The sequence below is a fragment of the Typopeltis vanoorti genome, chromosome 17 (assembly GCF_054136105.1).
Source record: "Typopeltis vanoorti isolate ZY-2024b chromosome 17, IOZ_Tvanoo_1.0, whole genome shotgun sequence".
NCBI classification, from domain to species: domain Eukaryota; kingdom Metazoa; phylum Arthropoda; class Arachnida; order Uropygi; family Thelyphonidae; genus Typopeltis; species Typopeltis vanoorti.
This window is the reverse complement of record NC_143565.1, coordinates 17455406-17474364: the sequence shown is the minus strand read 5'-3', so window position 1 is coordinate 17474364 and position 18959 is coordinate 17455406. Positions and strand designations below refer to the sequence as shown.

Here is an 18959-nt window from a genome sequence, read left to right as displayed (position 1 = left end):
CACTCCATCAGGCAATGCATTCCATGGTTCATTCACCCTCCATGCAAAGAAACCACTCCTTACCCTCTTTTTCACAGTTTCCTTTCGTAACTTCCAGGAATGGTCTCTTGTCATGGCCCCTTTCACCAAGATCTTACTAACTACTGATGACACACAAACTGGTCTATAATTAGACACTTCCAGTCTGCTACCGCCCTTATGCGATGGCACTGTCTTACCTTCCTTCCATTCCATGGGCACCTTTCCCACAGCCAGACTTTCATTGAAAAGCCAGGTCAAGGGCACTGTCAGTTTCTTAGCACATTCTCTCAAAACTCGTGGTGAAATACAATCCAGTCCAACAACTTTACTAACATCCAGAGTACTCAGTATGTGGAACACACTCTCCTCCTGCACCTCGAACCTGCCGTATCCTTCTAGTATTCAAATTGGCTCCTCCAGGATGAAATACTCCAATAAAGTGTTCATTGAACAATTCCACTATATCCTCTGCATCAGTCACTCTATTCCCATTTTTATCCCACAATGTCATTCTTTCACAGTCATTTCTCCTCCTACTGGCCACATAGCTAAAAAATTCCCTAGGATTTTCCTTGGATCTAAGGGCCAATCTTTTCTCATATTCCAGTTTTGCCTTCCTTACCATACTAGTCACTCTTCTGGCCTGTGTCTTATATTTTTCATGCATCTTCTCTTCACCTGTCTCCTTATATCTCTTCCACAGCCTCTTTTTTGCATGTAGCTCCTGTTTAATATTTTTTGTCATCCACTTTACTCCAAATTGTGTCCTCTTCTTCCCTAGTGGAATACAGCTTACCATTGCTGCTAACAAATATTCCTTCACAATTTCCCAAGCACTAATGATATCCCGGCCTTCCAATTCCTCCCTCCACGAAACTTCCCGAAGTTGACGTCTAAGACTATTATAATCACCTGCTTTATAATTCCACATATGTTCCCGTCTCTTTGATATTCTTCTCAATCTTTACCTAAGTAATTTAGAATATATATATTTGAGAAACCTGGCTTTTGTGCTCAAAAGCTCTGGTTTGTCACTTATGTTTGGAATGTTTGGGATAATAAATCAAAGCAGTGTTCTGTGAATGGCATGATTCCTTTATCTGCATAAAAATGTTGTAGGTGTACTTCACAGAAATATAATATTGAATTTTTTTGTGTTTTTCTGCTACCTAGCAGATGTTTGAAGATATATTTAATAAATATAATATATAGATTGAAATATTTTTTGTATTTCATTTTGCATCTCTGATAATGCAAACTGTGTTATGAGTTAAATGCATTTAAATGGAAGTTGGAAGGTCATCTGAATGATTTGACTTTTTGATATCTTTATAATTGCATTGTGTGTGTGTGTGTGTGTGTGTGTGTGTGTGTGTGTGTGTGTGTGTGTGTGTGTGTGTGAGAGAGAGATGAAAGCACTCTTCAGCAGAAGCACATTTGGTTTTGTATTTACACTAATTATCATCATATTGAAGCGTGTGGGTGTAATTTTTTTTTTGGGGGGGGAGGAATAGTTCAATTGACAGCCTAAATTTATTATACTCTAACCAAGTGAAAAATAAACTTTCAACATCTTTCTCTAAATCCAGAGTAATTTATTAAAAAAGGGTGGCACACCATTTGGCAACTCCTATAGGTAGAGATGACCTGCTAATGCTTCTGCCTGGTATCTCCACTTGGGCCTGGCTCCCACTGAAGAGACCCCAATAAAGGTCGAAACTAGTCTGGCCCTTTCCTTAATGCATAACATTAGACATATCTGCAAGGAGATGTGTTTTGCATTATGGGAGATACTGAGATAGGAGTGTTGGTAGCTTGCTCCACCTTTGCAAGGAGTGGCCTGGTGTTGTACCACCTTACCCCAGTCCTGAAGATACTTTCAGGTGCAAACTTTGTTTGCTCACACTTGGATAAAGGATTAAAATAAATTTATAAAGGCTATTTATCCCTAACTTTTTGAAGATTGATGAGCAGCCAATCTTAATTTCATAGGCATCTGGAGACAGGAGAGTAACACAGACAAGTGCCTCCATTTTGTGGTCTGTAAACACTATATATTATTATTATTATTCAGGCCTCCATGGAGTCAAAAGACTCATCGTGGGAGGTCCTTTCTAAGAAACACAAGTCTATCAAGACTCAGCGAGGGAGGTCCCTCCTAGGAAACACAAAGTCTATCATACCACTCCTTAAACGCATTGACCATTCTCGATCTCACCACTCCATCAGGCAATGCATTCCATGGTTCATCTACCCTCCATGCAAAGAAACCACTCCTCACCCTCTTTCTCACAGTTTCCTTTTGTAACTTCCAGGGATGATCTAAAATAATGAGAAGTCAATTTTCTTGAGTTTTTGCATAATTAAAAACCTCATTTTCCAAATTCTTTAACTTTAGAATTGGCTGAAAAATTGGCCTAGATAACTTCTTCATCACTAACTAGAACTGAAAATATAACAGTTTGTCTTCTGGATCTAGCACACTGAGGAAACATTTACCGTTTCCACAGGCCTACAAAAGGCATCCTGTAATATCTGTTTGATATTTAATGAAAGTAAATTTTTTTAAAAATGCTCATTTTTTTTTGCATAACACTAATACATTTTATCTTTTTTTTATTCTCTCTAGTACCCTGATGGTCTTTTGGGAACACCATATGCTTTCATTTTTGAAAATCCTCAGGAATTGATAATACAATTTCCCATGAGAAAAAGGTTTAAAATATGTAAGTTTTGTTGATCTTCAGTTTGGTTTTACATATTAAAAAAGAAAAAAAAAATGTTAATTAACTTGATGGACATGCATGTAAGATGAGAAGAATACCCTGAACAATGTGCATGAAACATTGTATTGAAAACAAAATAAGATGGATAATGATAGGCATTGTGAACAAATATTTATTTGAAAACCAAAAGAGTCTAAACAAATAGGTATGTATGTATATGAAATATTGATTCATGTGGTTTGTCTGTTTTTAATAGGAGCAGGTTTACTTTCATGATTTATAAAAAAGAGAAGTTTTGTTACTTTTAAGAATAAAATGTAATAAGGGAATCCTATATAAAGATCGTAACATTTCTACTATCTATCTAGTTTTTGAATTTTTTTCTTACTTTATTCTCAAATGGTGGAATACGGTGGAAAGAAATACCAATATTTTATGTTTACTAGTTTCATTATCATCGTCATCTTCTTTTCTCATATTAAATCAAGTAACTTATCTGCTATGTTCGTAAATTGCATGTGTTCGTCTGGTTGTTTTGTGAGGGGGTGAAAAACCTATGCTACCAGGAGGAAAAATCCTTCTGCCTCAATATGGGACTGACTCTGATTAAATTTCATGTCCTAGATGGGATTTGAACCTAATGGGCATTATCACTACCTACTGAGCTACAGAGGCTCTTTTCTAATTATCCTTCCATGATCATTCTTCCAGGGTGCTTAAGAGTCAAAGCTGTATAACTGAGAGGAGACCTCCACAAAGCCTTTAAAGAATGCGGAGAACCGATTAGGGCTTCTCACCTAATGTCCAATCCTCACCTTCTCGTGGTGCACTCTGTTAGGTATCTACCTGAATACTGAGTGAACAAGGATGAGCTGACAGTTTGGGATTTTTTTCTTCTTCTTTGGCGCTACAGCCCCCATGTAGGGCCTTGGCCTCTCATTTTTAGGTTTCATAACTCACTACGAGGTGGGGTCATTACCCCCTATGCTCAACCATGTGTAATTGTCTGTGAAGCATTGTGTTCTTGTTTGCCTGCTTTGCGGGAGGAAAAACCCTGCAGTCCATGCCCAAGGCCGGCTAACTTGGCTATGTCTGAGAAAGATCCTTAGCTCCTCACGTCAGCGACAAGAATCGAACACAGGACACTCCTTTCCCAGGCATATGGTTGCGAAGTGCATAACCACTTGGCTAACCACGTGGATGACAATTTGAGATTTAGCTGACCAAATTGTATTCTTATTAGCTTAAACCAAAATAAAAAATGATGGCACAACATGACAAAATTTCATGCTGGCTGGGGCATCACCTGGTTAAACAAGATCCTGTTGTTTTTGCCAAGGAACCAGGGCAAACAACGAAAAGTCAGCTACTGGAACAAATTCTAAAACCTACCCCAACTCAACATCACCAGAGTTCAGGATCAGCATATGAAGCTTGAATGGCAAAGAAATGGAGCTAGCTGAGGAATTGAATAAGTACCAGATCAATATAACAGGTGTAACTGAAACAAAAAAAAAAGGCAAAAACTGGTGAGATCTTTCTGAGCAATAAATACAAAATGTTATATTCCATAGTATTCAACACTAAATATGAGGCTAATCTTCTTGAATGCCAGGTGATATCAAGTAGAGTGATGTGGGCAAATATGAGAATGGGAAACTGGACAATGAGACTTATTTGTGCCTATGGTCCCACAAAAGGTTCTACTAAAGTAGAAGTGGAGGAATTTTTTGAGGCTTTAGAGAAAGCAACTGACACAATGAAAAATGAAAAGTTAGTCCTTGTTGGGGATCTAAATAGCAGAGTAGGAAATGATTGCGAGACATACAAAAATATTTTGGGAAAATTTGGAGAAAAGAGCAAAGCTAATAATAATGGCAAATACCTGTCGGATTTCTGCTTAGGTCATGGACTGGTTATTACTAACACAATGTTCCAACATAAAAATGTGCACAAATTCACATGGAGAGAAGAAGTAGGGAATAAGAAAAGTCACATTGATTATGGTTATTGTTGATGATGATGTTTTATTCCTGGTGCAGGACACCAGAGTGTACAAAGGATTTGAAATTGGAAGTGATCACCATTTAGTCTTGAGCAGGATAAAATTGAATTTCATATTGAAAAGAATAACATGTAAGAAAGTTTTAAAGCGAATAAAGTTGAGCAGCTCTCAGATATGAACTGTAGAATAAAATACATTACATGATTTAAGAAAAAATGAAAGAGTTTGAGAACAGGAACCAAACCCTGGAGATTCAGTGGCAAGCCCTGAACAAAACACTGATTGATTTAGCCAGAGAGGCATGTGGTGAGGTTGTCTGCAAGGATAGAAAAATCAGAATTCCATGGTGGACACAGGAAGTTAAAAAGGCAGTGAAAGAAAAGAAGAAAGCATGTCAAACGTTCCTGGCAAATAAGTCAGCTTGTGCTCTTAGAGAATACAGAGACAAATGTAAGAAAGCTAAACATTGTGTAAAACTAGCTAAACAAAAGTAATGGGAGGAATTTGGTAAGAACATGGAAAATAAATATCAAGAAGGTGGCAAGATTTTCTGGAGGTTGTTGAAGAAGCTCAGAAATGGAAGAAAGAGTGCTCTAAAAGGAATTAGAGATGATACATGAAAACAGGAGAAAAAAAGATATCCTTGATGTATGGAGTAATTAATTAATTATCATCATCATCAAATTCCTGCCATGTACCCTCAAGGGGTGTACAGGATATGATAGTACTACATGAAAAAAAATTACATCATTATTAATTTCCTGTCTACAATTTTCCTCCAAATCAGTCTGTTACTTGTCAAGACTCCAACATTATCAGATCTTATATTTCTATCGTCTAAAGCACTTTGTACCGTATCAATCCACCTATATCTTGGTCTTCCTCTGGGTCGTTTCACTGCCAACCTGGCAGAGAACACTTGTTTTGCTAATCTTTCCTCGCCCATTCTGTTTAAGTGACCATACCACCTGAGATTAGCTCTGCTAACACATTCCTGGATGCTGACAATGTCATGTTCTTTCCTAATATGCTCGTTTTTAATATGATATTGCCATTGCTGCCATCTGTTCACGCCTATAATCTTTCTCAGGACTCTCATATCTGTGGTCTCTAGTCTTTGGTCAAGTGTTTTACTTCTGACCCAGCTCTCAGATCCATAAGTTAAAACTGGTTTGAACACTGTCTTGTATACAGCTAATTTAGTGTTCAGACTAATTTCTCTCTTATTCCATATGAATTTATTCAATTGATTTCCCACCATACCAGCTTTGCTGATTCTGTTGTCTATTTCTATATTTAATTTATCATCTTCAGTAAAAATCGTGCCTAAATAGCTGAAATGTTTTACTTGTTCCACAGGTTCTCCATTCACAACACAGTTGACATTTTCAATGATTCTGCCTATTTTCATTGTCTTTGTCTTTTTATTGCTGACCTTCATACCATATCTATTACAACAGCTATTCAATTTAGTCAGAGAATCTTGCAGAATTGTAGCAGATTTATTTAGAAGTATAACATCGTCTGCATAAAGCAAAGAGCTGACATTAACATCTCCAATTTTGATATCATGTTTAATACCACTTTCCTTCATAATGTGATCCATATAGATAATGAATAACAGAGGGGATAATGTACATCCTTGTCTCACACCAGATTTAACATTAAACCATCTTCCTGTACTTCCTTCAATTCTAACTGCTGACCTACAACTCAAATAAAGACTAAGTATTGCTTGATATAATGCCCCATTGACACCATATAACTGCAGCATATTGAATAGCTTCTCTCTTGGCACCTTGTCATATGCCTTTTCCAAATCGACAAAACTTAAATAAAGATCTTTGTTATATTCCCATGCTTTCTCGACTAGTTATCGTAAAGTGAAGATCTGATCCTGAAAGCCTCTATTTGGCCTGAATCCAGCTTGTTCTTCACCAAGCTTTTCTTCCACAATTCTTCTCAACCGTTTCTCAAGTATACTTGCATAGATCTTACCAGGAACACTCAGTAGGGAAATACCTCTGTAATTCTCACAATGAGTTTTATTTCCCTTTTTATATATGGGCACTATGAGAGCTCTACTCCAATCATCAGGAATTCGTCCCTCTGTCCAGGCTTTCTGAACTATGCAGCGCAGCCACTGTAAGACTCTTATACCACCATATTTCAGCATTTCTGGTCGAATATCATCTACTCCTGCTGCCTTTCCACATTTCAAGCCTTTGATGGCTTTTTCTACTTCAAGTATGGATATGTATTCCTGACTGCATGCCTGGTCAGTGTTTTTTACCACTGTGCTGTCATCACTGCTTGTTTCATTTAGCAGTTTTTCAAAGCAATTACTCAATACTTCAAGGATATCTTTTTCTCCTGTTTTCATGTCACCGTTATCATCTCTAATTCCTTTTACAGCACTCTTTCCTCCATTCTTAAGCTTCTTCAACAACCTCCAGAATATTTTGCCACCTTCTTGATATTTATTTTCTATATTCTTGCCAAAGTCCTCCCATGACTTTTGTTTGGCTAGTTTTACACAGTGTTTAGCATTCTTGCATTTTGTCTCTATATTCTTTAAGAGCACAAGCTGACTTATTTGACAGGAACTTTTGATATGCTTTCTTCTTTTCCTTCTTTTCCTTCAGTTAAAGATCCTGCCTCTTTAACTTCCTGTGTCCACCAGGGAGTTCTGATTTTTTTATCCTTACAGACAACCTCACCACATGCCTCTCTGGCATAATCAGTCAATGTTTTCTTCAGAGTTTGCCACTGAATCTCGAAAGTTTGATTCCTGTCCTGAAACTCTTTCATTTTTTCTTCAATAATCTTTGTGTATTTTAGTCTACAGTTCACATCTGAGAGCTGCTCAACTTTTATTCGCTTTAAAACTTTCTTACATGTTATTCTTTTCAATATTAAATTCAATTTTATCCTGCTCAAGACTAAATAGTGATCACTTCCAATTTCAAATCCTCTGTACACTCTGGTATCCTGCACCAGGGAGAAAACATCACTATCAACAATAACATAGTCAATGAGACTTTTCTTATTCCTAGCCTCTTCTCTCCATGTGAATTTGTGCGCATTTTTATGTTGGAACATGGTGTTAGTAATAACCAGTCCATGAAATCCAGAAATCCAACAGATATTTGCCATTATTATTAGCTTTGCTCTTTTCTCCAAATTTTCCCAAAATATTTTTGTATGTCTCACAATCATTTCCTACTCTGCTATTTAGATCCCCAACAAGGACTAACTTTTCATTTTTCATTGTGTCAGTTGCTTTTTCTAAAGCCTCAAAAAACTCCTTGACTTCTACCTTAGTAGAACCTTCTGTGGGACCATAGGTACAAATAAGTCTCATTGTCCAGTTCCCCATTCTCATATTTGCCCACATTACTCTACTTGAGACTGACTGCCATTCAAGAAGATTAGCCTCGTATTTTGTGTTGAATACTATGGCTACTCCTTTTTTTCCTTGATTGTCATTGCCTGAATATAACATTTTGTATTTATTGCTCAGAAAGATCTCACCCGTTTTGGTCTTTTTTGTTTCAGTCACCCCTATTATGTCGATCTGGTACTTATCTAATTCCTCAGCTAGCTCCATTTCTTTGCCATTCAGGCTTCTTACGTTGATAGTACCGATCTTTAATCTGGTGATGTTGAGTTATGGTTTGTTTTCAGATTTGTTCCAGTAGCTGACTATTCGCTGTTCGCCTTGGTTCCCTGGCGAAAACAACGGGGGACTTGTTTAACCGGGCGATGCCCCAGCCGGCATGAAATTCTGTCATGTTGAACCATCATTTTTTTTTTGGTTTAACCAATAAGAATACAATTTGGTTGGCTAAATCCCAAATTGCCAGCCCATCCTTGTTCGTTCAGTATCCAAGTAGATACCCAACAGGGTGCACCACGAGAAGATGAGGATTGGACATTAGGTCAGATGCCCTGGTCGGTTCTCCGCATTCCTTTAAAGGCTATGTGGAGGTCTCTCAGTTATACAGCTTTGACCCTTAAGCACTCCATTTAATTAATTATTATTATTATTATTATATCGGGCTACTCCAGGGAGGCCCTAAACATCATGTCCACACAACTATTCAACATTCTCACAGTATCTATCATATCTTGCCTTGAACTCACTCACTGTCATAGCACCCACAACAGACTCTGGCAGCTTATTACACTCATTTACCACTCTAAAAGTAAAGAACCCAGCTCTAACACCCCTGCTAACTACACTCTTGCCCAGCTTCCATAGGTGTCTACTACTTCTCCCACTACCAGTCCTGATCTCAAAAATATCCTCTGAATTAATCCTATAGAATCCCTTTAGCAATTTGAATGTCTCAATCATATCTCCCCTTTTCTGCCTATCAACCAGTTTCTGCAACCCACAAATCCTCAACCTGCTCTGATATGGTTCATTCCATAGACCTGCCATCATCTTAGACACTCGCCTCTGCATCCTCTCCACCTCCTCCCCATCAAGAAGGAACCGAGGTGACCAAATCTGGGCACAGTAGTCGAGATGAGGTCTTATCAGGGCTCGGTACAGAGGTACAATAACTTGCTTGTCTCTGCTCGTCAAGGTATTTTTCAACAACCAAGCGAGTTGATGAGCTGATTTAGCTACTTTTGCAATGTGCCCCCTAAACTTCATCTCCTATCTACCAACATTCCCAAGTCCCTGGCCTCATCAATCTCTTGGAGTACAGTTCCACCAATATGGTATACTGCTGCTAATATTTTCACCCCAAAATGCATAACCTTACATTTTGTCACATTAAATTGACATCCATTCTCCTTAGCCCAGAACTCCAATCTATCTAAGTCATCCTGCAAGACTTTGACATCTTCTGCATTCACTATCGCCCTACCCAACTTTGCATCATCAGCGAACAAATGAACTGTTCCACTTAGATCCTTCCCTATATCGTTAATGAACAGATTAAACAGCAGTGGTCCAAGAGCAGAACCCTGCGGCACACCACTAGTCACAGGCCATCTTTTGGACTCGTCAAGGTATTTTTCAACAACCAAGCGAGTTGATGAGCTGATTTAGCTACTTTTGCAATGTGCCCCCTAAACTTCATCTCCCTATCTACCAACATTCCCAAGTCCCTGGCCTCATCAATCTCTTGGAGTACAGTTCCACCAATGTGGTATACTGCTGCTAATATTTTCACCCCAAAATGCATAACCTTACATTTTGTCACATTAAATTGACATCCATTCTCCTTAGCCCAGAACTCCAATCTATCTAAGTCATCCTGCAAGACTTTGACATCTTCTGCATTCACTATCGCCCTACCCAACTTTGCATCATCAGCGAACAAATGAACTGTTCCACTTAGATCCTTCCCTATATCGTTAATGAACAGATTAAACAGCAGTGGTCCAAGAGCAGAACCCTGCGGCACACCACTAGTCACAGGCCATCTTTTGGACTCGTCAAGGTATTTTTCAACAACCAAGCGAGTTGATGAGCTGATTTAGCTACTTTTGCAATGTGCCCCCTAAACTTCATCTCCCTATCTACCAACATTCCCAAGTCCCTGGCCTCATCAATCTCTTGGAGTACAGTTCCACCAATGTGGTATACTGCTGCTAATATTTTCACCCCAAAATGCATAACCTTACATTTTGTCACATTAAATTGACATCCATTCTCCTTAGCCCAGAACTCCAATCTATCTAAGTCATCCTGCAAGACTTTGACATCTTCTGCATTCACTATTGCCCTACCCAACTTTGCATCATCAGCGAACAAATGAACTGTTCCACTTAGATACTTCCCTATATCGTTAATGAACAGATTAAACAGCAGTGGTCCAAGAGCAGAACCCTGCGGCACACCACTAGTCACAGGCCATCTTTTGGACTCGTCAAGGTATTTTTCAACAACCAAGCGAGTTGATGAGCTGATTTAGCTACTTTTGCAATGTGCCCCCTAAACTTCATCTCCCTATCTACCAACATTCCCAAGTCCCTGGCCTCATCAATCTCTTGGAGTACAGTTCCACCAATGTGGTATACTGCTGCTAATATTTTCACCCCAAAATGCATAACCTTACATTTTGTCACATTAAATTGACATCCATTCTCCTTAGCCCAGAACTCCAATCTATCTAAGTCATCCTGCAAGACTTTGACATCTTCTGCATTCACTATCGCCCTACCCAACTTTGCATCATCAGCGAACAAATGAACTGTTCCACTTAGATCCTTCCCTATGTCGTTAATGAACAGATTAAACAGCAGTGGTCCAAGAGCAGAACCCTGCGGCACACCACTAGTCACAGGCCATCTTTTGGACTCTACTCCTAAATAAACTACTCTTTGATATCTCTCCATCAACCATCCACCTATCCATCTCACCAACTCTATATCCATTCCCATATGTTGTAGTTTACGGATTAGAATTCCATGTTGTATCCTGACAAACGCTTTTGCCAGGTCCAGCAATATCACTATAAACCCATTTCCCTTATCCAGTTCTGCCGTCACCTTGTTATAAAAATTGAGCAAGTTACTGAGGCATGATCTACCCTTCACAAAGCCATGCTGTCCCCTGTACAGTATCTCATTTTCATCAATCCATTCCTGTATTTTTCCCTTGACTACTTTTTCCAAGACCTTGACAACGACTCCTGATATGCTGATCGGTCGGTAATTTGCCACCATAGTCTTGGATCCTCCTTAATGCAGTGAAACTATTTTTCCCTCTTTCCACACCTTCGGGACTAAACCAGACCCGAGACTCAGATTAAACAACATGGTCAAGGGCACTGATAATTCCTTAGCCGCTTCACCAAGACCCGTGCCGGTATACCATCCAATCCCACAGATGTATTCACATTAAGGTTCTGTAATAGACTATTCACCTCCACTTCATTCATCACAATTCCCATATAAACTAATGGTTCCTTCATTTTTTCAATGTCACCACCTGGATGATATACTTTTGCAAAGTGCGCGCTCAGTAACTCCACAATATCGACTGGTTCAGTGACCTCGTTACCATCGTCATTCCTTAAAATTATTTTGCCGTGTACAGTTTTTTTCTTGCTTGCAGCATATTGAAAGAACTGTTTGGGATTCTCTTTTGCTTGCATAGCTAGTTTCCTTTCATAATCGGCTTTTGCTGTTTTTACACACTCGTTACCCTTCTGGCCTGCACTTTATACCGTTCGTGTGCCTGCAGGTCACCCCGTTCTTTAAATTCCCTCCACAGTTGTTTCTTTTTTTGCAGCTCAAGCTTAATGGTGTTATTCATCCATTTAACCCCTACTTGTTTTACTATGCAGACCTAGGTATACAATCAGCCATAACCTCCTGTAAATGCTCCTTGACCACTTCCCATGCTCTATCGATGTCCAGCCCTTGCAGTTGTACATGCCATGGCACTGATCCAAGCAATCTCCTAAGCTTGTCAAACTTGCCAGCACAGTAATTCCACATATACCCTGTCTTAATCAAAAATTCCACACCTTTAGCCACCTCCCAGGTCAAGACCTTATGATCACACTCATCAATAGGTGGCAACATGGTCATATTCATTACAGTCAAATTGTGAGATGCTATTACCAGGTCAAGCACTCTCACACCTCCCTAGTATTTTCAATTACATGCTGCCTCAGATAGTTATCCCTTAATAATTGAATAAAATCCATTTCCTTCCTCACATATGTCCTCTCCTCCTTCCAATCAGTGTTACCATAGTTGAAATCTCCCATAATAATTACCCTCCTTCCACTCATTTCATCAATTTCCCTATGCATACTATCTCCACCATCTATTCCATCACCTGGTCTATAGCAGCACCCAACTGTATATTTTATTCTGCCAGTCTCAATCTCACACCAAATAGCCTCAAATGAGCTCCTTTCACTATCCTGCAATACAACTTCAATTCTCCTTTCTCCTTGGCTGCAGTTCATCAGCTATCATCAATAACACCCCCCCCCTCCCCATTTTATTCTCTCTGTCCCTCCTTAAATACACTATAACCTACACATTCTATCCCACTAACTATATCATCTTCCGTCAGCCATGTTTCACTAATGCCAATAATCTGTGGCCAGGAAGAGCCAATCAAGGCGAAAAATTCTTCCTTCTTGTTCCTAATACTCCTGGCATTAGTATACATGAAATGCAGTGATCCCTTTGTCCCGCCCCTATCTTGATGCGTTATTCTAAATGTTCCATTCCCATTTTTTGTCCTTAGTGCTGGCTCGGGTACATTATATACATTTTTACACTCAACTGTCTCACTGAAGTTTGCATATCCACTCTCCCCCTCCTTGGTAGTTCTAGTTTCCCTGGTTCTGCACATCCATTTTCATTCCATTCAGCAACACCTTTTCCAGTCTCTGCACACCAAGCCCATTCAAATGCAGGCCATTTATCTTGTATAAGTCCTTTCAACCATCAAACTCATTCCACACCACACCGTCTGCATAACCTGCGCATAATGTCATTTGCAATTATGGCCCTCCTTCTAAACTCCTCTCTGTCATACCGCAGCAACAGACTCACCATTTTAACTCTGTCACTCTTTTCTTTCGCTACCTTTAACAATACTTTCAAGTCCTCTCTCATAAAAAATTTTTCACCTTTCGATTCATTTGTACCTGCCACAATTATTAATTCTTTCACCCTCTGTTTTTGCACTCTAATACTCTCACTTACATCCTTAAATTTCGCACCCGGTAAGTAAGATTTAGTTACACTCCCATCTATCACTCCTCTTAATAATGAGTCACCATACAACACTCTTTCCTTCATTTCAGAAACTCTCCCATTCTTACGCTGTTTATTTACGTTAACCGAATCACTCTGGAAAGAATTTTGCAGGTGCTCTAATTGCCGCTGTGCATTTTGTATCAGTGCGCGCAACCTAGTGATCTCACTTCCTACAAATAATTCTTCATTTTTTTTATCATTCAAACATTTTCTCTTTCTGTATAGTTGCTCTCACTCTTTCTTAGATCAGCGCTCTCATTGCCATCTTGTACATCGCAATTCCCTATCAAGCCACTATTTTCACTCTCATTCTGGCTTTCTTCAACCATAACTGTCTCACGACCTGACACATACTTCAACTCCTCACTTTGCTTACACTTTCTGCACATTCTCTCACCACTATCACTTTCAATCCAAACTCCAGCTTCATTCGGGAATGCATACATTCCACACACACATCACATTGGACAAATTCTCTCACATTATAGTTTTTGAACAATGGCGTTGTATTTTTGGACACCATTATCTTACGTCGCATTGGCGCCATATTCAGATCTATGAAACGTATCGTTAAATACTGAATTAAATAACGGAATTCACACCAAAATCACAGACACAACAATCTACCAAAATTAGACAATATTATGTTATGATTTTAACCTATATTCTAATTTTCATTCAAAATTATACTTAGCTTTCGGGAGCTCCCTGAAAATACGACTGACCTTCAGGCCCTCTCTAAAGTAATTAATTAATTACTCCATATAACAAGTAATTAATTAATTACTTGATGTATGGAGTAATTACTCAACATGCCTGTTGAGTAAAAACACTCAACAGGTATGCAGTCAGGAATACATATCCATACTTGAAGTAGAAAAAGCCATCAAAGGCTTGAAATGTGGAAAGGCAGCAGGAGTAGATGATATTCGACCAAAAATGCTCAAGTATGGAGATAAAAGTCTTACAGCGGCTGCACTGCATAGTTCAGAAGGCCTGGACAGAGGAACGAATTCCAGATGATTGGAGTAGATCTCTCATAGTAACCATATATAAAAAGGGAAATAAAACTGAATGTGAGAATTAGAGTTATTTTCCTACTTAGTGTTCGTGGTAAGACATATGCAAGTATACTTGAAAAACAGTTGTGAAGGATTGTGGAAGAGCAGCTTGCTGAAGAACAAGCTGGATTCAGGCCAAATAGAGGCTGTCAGGATCAGATTTTTATTTTATGACAGATAGCTGAGAAATCATGGGAATATAACAAAGATCTGTATTTAAGTTTTGTAGATCTGGGAAAGGCATATGATAAGGTGCCAAGAGAGAAGCTATTCAATACACTACAGTTATATGGTGTCAATGGGGCATTATATCAAGCAATACTTAGTCTGTATTTGAGTTTAAGTCAGCAGTTAGAATTGAAGGATGTACAGGAAGATGGTTTAATGTTAAATCTAGTCTGAGACAAGGATGTACATTATCCTCTCTGTTATTCATTATCTAAATGGATCACATTATGAAGGAAAGTGGTATTAAACATGATATCAGAATTTGAGATGTTAATGTCAGTTCTTTGCTTTATGCGGACGATGTTATACTTCTAAATAAATCCGCTACAAGTCTGCCCGATTCCCTGTCTAAATTGAATAACTGTTGTAATAGATATGGTATGAAGGTCAGCAATAACAAGACAAAGACAATGAAAATAGGCAGAAACATTGAAAATATCAACTGCATTGTGAATGGAGTACCTATAGAACAAGTAAAACATTTCAGTTACTTAAGCATGATTTTTAGTGAAGATAGTAAATTAAATATGGAAATAGATAACAGAATCAAGAAAGCTGGTATGGTAGGAAATCAACTGAATAAATTTATATGGAATAAGAGAGAAATTAGCTGCATACAAGACAGTATTCAAACCATTTTTAACTTATGGATCTGAGAGCTGGGTCAGAAGTAAAACACTTGATCAAAGGCTAGAGACTGCAAATATGAGAGTCCTGAAAAAGATTAGGGGCATGAACAGATGGCATCAATGGCAATATAATATTATAAACGAGGATATTAGGGAAGAACCCAACATTGTCATCATCCAGGAAGGCATTACCAGAGCTAATCTTAGGTGTTATCATCATCAAATTCCTAATATATACCCTCAAGGGATGTACAGGTGGTATGGTTACTTAAACAGAATGGGAGAGGAAAGATTAGCAAAACACGTATTCTCTGCCAGGTTGGCAGGAAAAAGACCCAGAGGAAGACCAAGATATAGGTGGATTGATACAGTAAAAAGTGCCTTAGAAGATAGAAACATAAGATCAGATAATGGTGAAGTCTTGACAGGTAACAGACTGATGTGGAGAAAATTGTAGATAGTAACTTTGTAATGATGTAATTTTTCTTGTAGTACTATCATATCATGTAAACCCTTTGAGGGTATACATCAGGAATTTGATGATGATGATAATCATTCTTCCCCCTTACTCCCTACATAATGAAAAAACTCTTGGATTTACTTTGGCCTGCTTAGCTAATTCTCTCTCATAATCTTATCCTTTCTTACCATACTAGTCATCTTCTTGTGTACACTTTTGTGCTGCTCGTGAGTATGCTGATAATCTTTTTTTTTTACATTCCCTCCACAATGTTTTCTTATTTTGAAGCTCCTGCTTTATATCTTCACTCATCCAATTAATCCACACTTAGCATTCCTCCTGACCACTTCCTATTCACTACTGATTCTTTCCTTGCAGCTTCTTAATCTATGGCACTGTTCCAAGTTGTCTCCTTGAAACAAGTTGCTTCATAATTGCCAGCTTTGCAGTTCCACATAAATCCTTCCTTGACTGAGAATTCCACATGTTTGACAACTTCCCAGAAGAAGAAGACTTCATGGTCCTTTTCTCCAATCAGAAACAGAGTGTCTACTGTTGTTATGGATACATCTTCTGATGCTATTACCAGATTCAACACTCTCTCAAACCCAGTCCTCTCCATGTCATGCTTTGTCACATAATTATCCCTTAGTAACTATATAAATTCCAATTTCATCTTGCCATGCACCCTTTCCTCCCTTCAATCTATGTCAGTGTAGTTAAAGTTCCCCATAATAGATTATCCTGTATGCTGATTTGCCAATGCATAACATTCACACCTCCCTGCCAATCCCTTGGTCTTTAGCAGAAACAGATAATGTACTTTGTCTTGTTGGTCTCAATCTCACACTAGATAGTCTCAAATGAACCATCCCCCCCCCCCCCGACTTAATATTCTTCATAAATTCTGTTTTTGATGAAGTTCTTCAGCTGTCATCAGAAAAATCCCTCCTCCTGTCTTATTCCTTCTTTCCTACCAGAAAATACAATACTCCTTACATTCTATCCCTACTATATAATTTTCTGTCAACTAAGTCTCGCTGATGCTGTTAATTTTTGGCAAAGTTGAAAGATAGTGTATATTGACAATATTAAGATATTATATAAATAGTTTTATAAGTGTATGCTCTAAAATATTTTGTGATAGTAACGCCTTTTATCTCTGTTCCAACCATAAGAGGTTGCATAGCTTATAGCACATTAATTTGTTGTGTGGAGGGGAAGGGATTAAGAGAGAAAAGAAATCTGAATTTTTGAATATCTAGAAGTTGTAGTCTTTCACAAAGAAGGCTGTTTTCAGACACTAAAAATAGATTAAATGAATGAGGAGAAGAAGGTTCATTGGGTTAGCAGTTGGACTATGAGTGGATTGTTGTGTACCTGCCACTCATACAGGATTTTATATGCTTCAGCAGAAAAGCACCAATGGTGCCTGTAAAAAATACACCAAACAGTGGTTGGAGTAAGTCTCTAATGGAGAGATTTTCAATCAGCCAAACTGCCTTGTTTTGAATAACAGTATAAGTTAACAGATGAGCTGGATAGGTGAAAGTAATAACATCTTAAACAAGTTGCGAAGATACTTAATTTGCAAACATTTACTTATGCTTGGATAAATGATTAAACCAAGAATATAATTTCTTGGCATCTTTAATTTATTTTGAAGTTCAGATGATAACAAATTACATTTCTTTCATAAAAATGATCATGTAGGGTATTTACTTAAATATATACAGTGAAAGAATTGCAGTTTTTGTTCATTTTGGAGATTCAGTACAAAGTGTTAAATGCAGTCATTATTTTGATGCATAATCTTCTTCAGCCATTTTCTGGTTAGATGAAGGCCTCTCCTCAAAGTCATCAATTCAGTCTTGAGCTTTTCTATGCCACTGGGCTCCAGCCATCTCTTCAATCTCATTCTACCACCATTTCTTTTGTCTTCCTATAGCTCTTTCCCTCTCTGGGATACCATTCAGATATCAACTTTGTACATTTCTAAGTGTTACTTCTTATTCACCCAAAAATTGTTGGAATAAGTGAGACATGGTTGGATAATGGTGACATCCTGACAGTATCAGAGATGGAAGGGTATGATGTATTTCATGAAGGTAGAAAGTTTAAAAAGGAAGGTGGAGTGCTGTTGAATAAAAATAACAATTATGTCAATATAAACTAGAGATGCAAGGGGAAATAGTGGTAATGGTTTTGAGGCAGAAATACAGGTGAATAGAATGAAATATATTTTTGGATGTTGCTACACACCTGGTAATGTAGAGCATAGTGACTATGAAATGTATAAGCAAATTAGCCAAGCGAATGGGAAAAGGATGATTATATGATTTTAATTGCAGCAATATAGATTGGGATGACGAGATTGCAACTGGAAGTAAAGAAAATGAGTTTTTGAGAGACAACTACCCAAGGCAGTATGTAACAGAGGACACATGAAGATTGAGGGTCTTGGATTTGATCATCTCATCAGAGGATGTTATAATATTATAAATGAGATGTCAAATCTCCCTCCAGTTGGTGAGATTGACCAAGAAGTGATTACCTGGATAGTTGCCAACCATGTGAAAAGTTTCATGAGGAAAGGGTATATGTGGAACTACTTAATATATGTTTAAATGTTTTCCATTTTTTTAAATAAACAAGGTGAACATTTGATTTTTGGGGGAATCCCTGATGCAGAGAAACTTTCACTTCTTTTTTGTCAGTCACATATTTTAATAATAACTTATTATTAAAATATGATATTAATTATAAGGTCTGTGTAGCCCTGTAAAATTATAATGTGGTGCCTACATGGCCCTAATAGAAATTCATTTGCTTCCATAGCACTAGAATGCCAGAAGAAAGACAGTTATTACAAGTTTGACTCTATTCAATGACTATTTTCTAGACTGTTTTTCAGACACTTCCCGAATTTATTGCTGGCACATGTAAGTAGTTTTTTTGACTTAGTTTTATGACTCTGTAATGTAAGAAAATCAATTACAGAGATGACTCTCTTTTAGACAATAAAACATACTGTTAGGAACCAACAAGATGGTGATAAATGTCTGCCATACTCCTCTC

General features: G+C 38.0%; 1 protein-coding gene across 1 annotated transcript in view; it reads left to right on the top strand.

The window, feature by feature from the left end:
- The window catches only part of LOC150097193 (activating signal cointegrator 1), a 127007-nt gene that overhangs the window by 104262 nt on the left and 3786 nt on the right, over positions 1–18959 (top strand). Inside the window, exon 10 of the mRNA XM_090407083.1 lies at positions 2651–2747. Coding sequence (XP_090263209.1) covers positions 2651–2747 — 97 coding nt within the window. The remainder of the gene's footprint in view (positions 1–2650; positions 2748–18959) is intronic.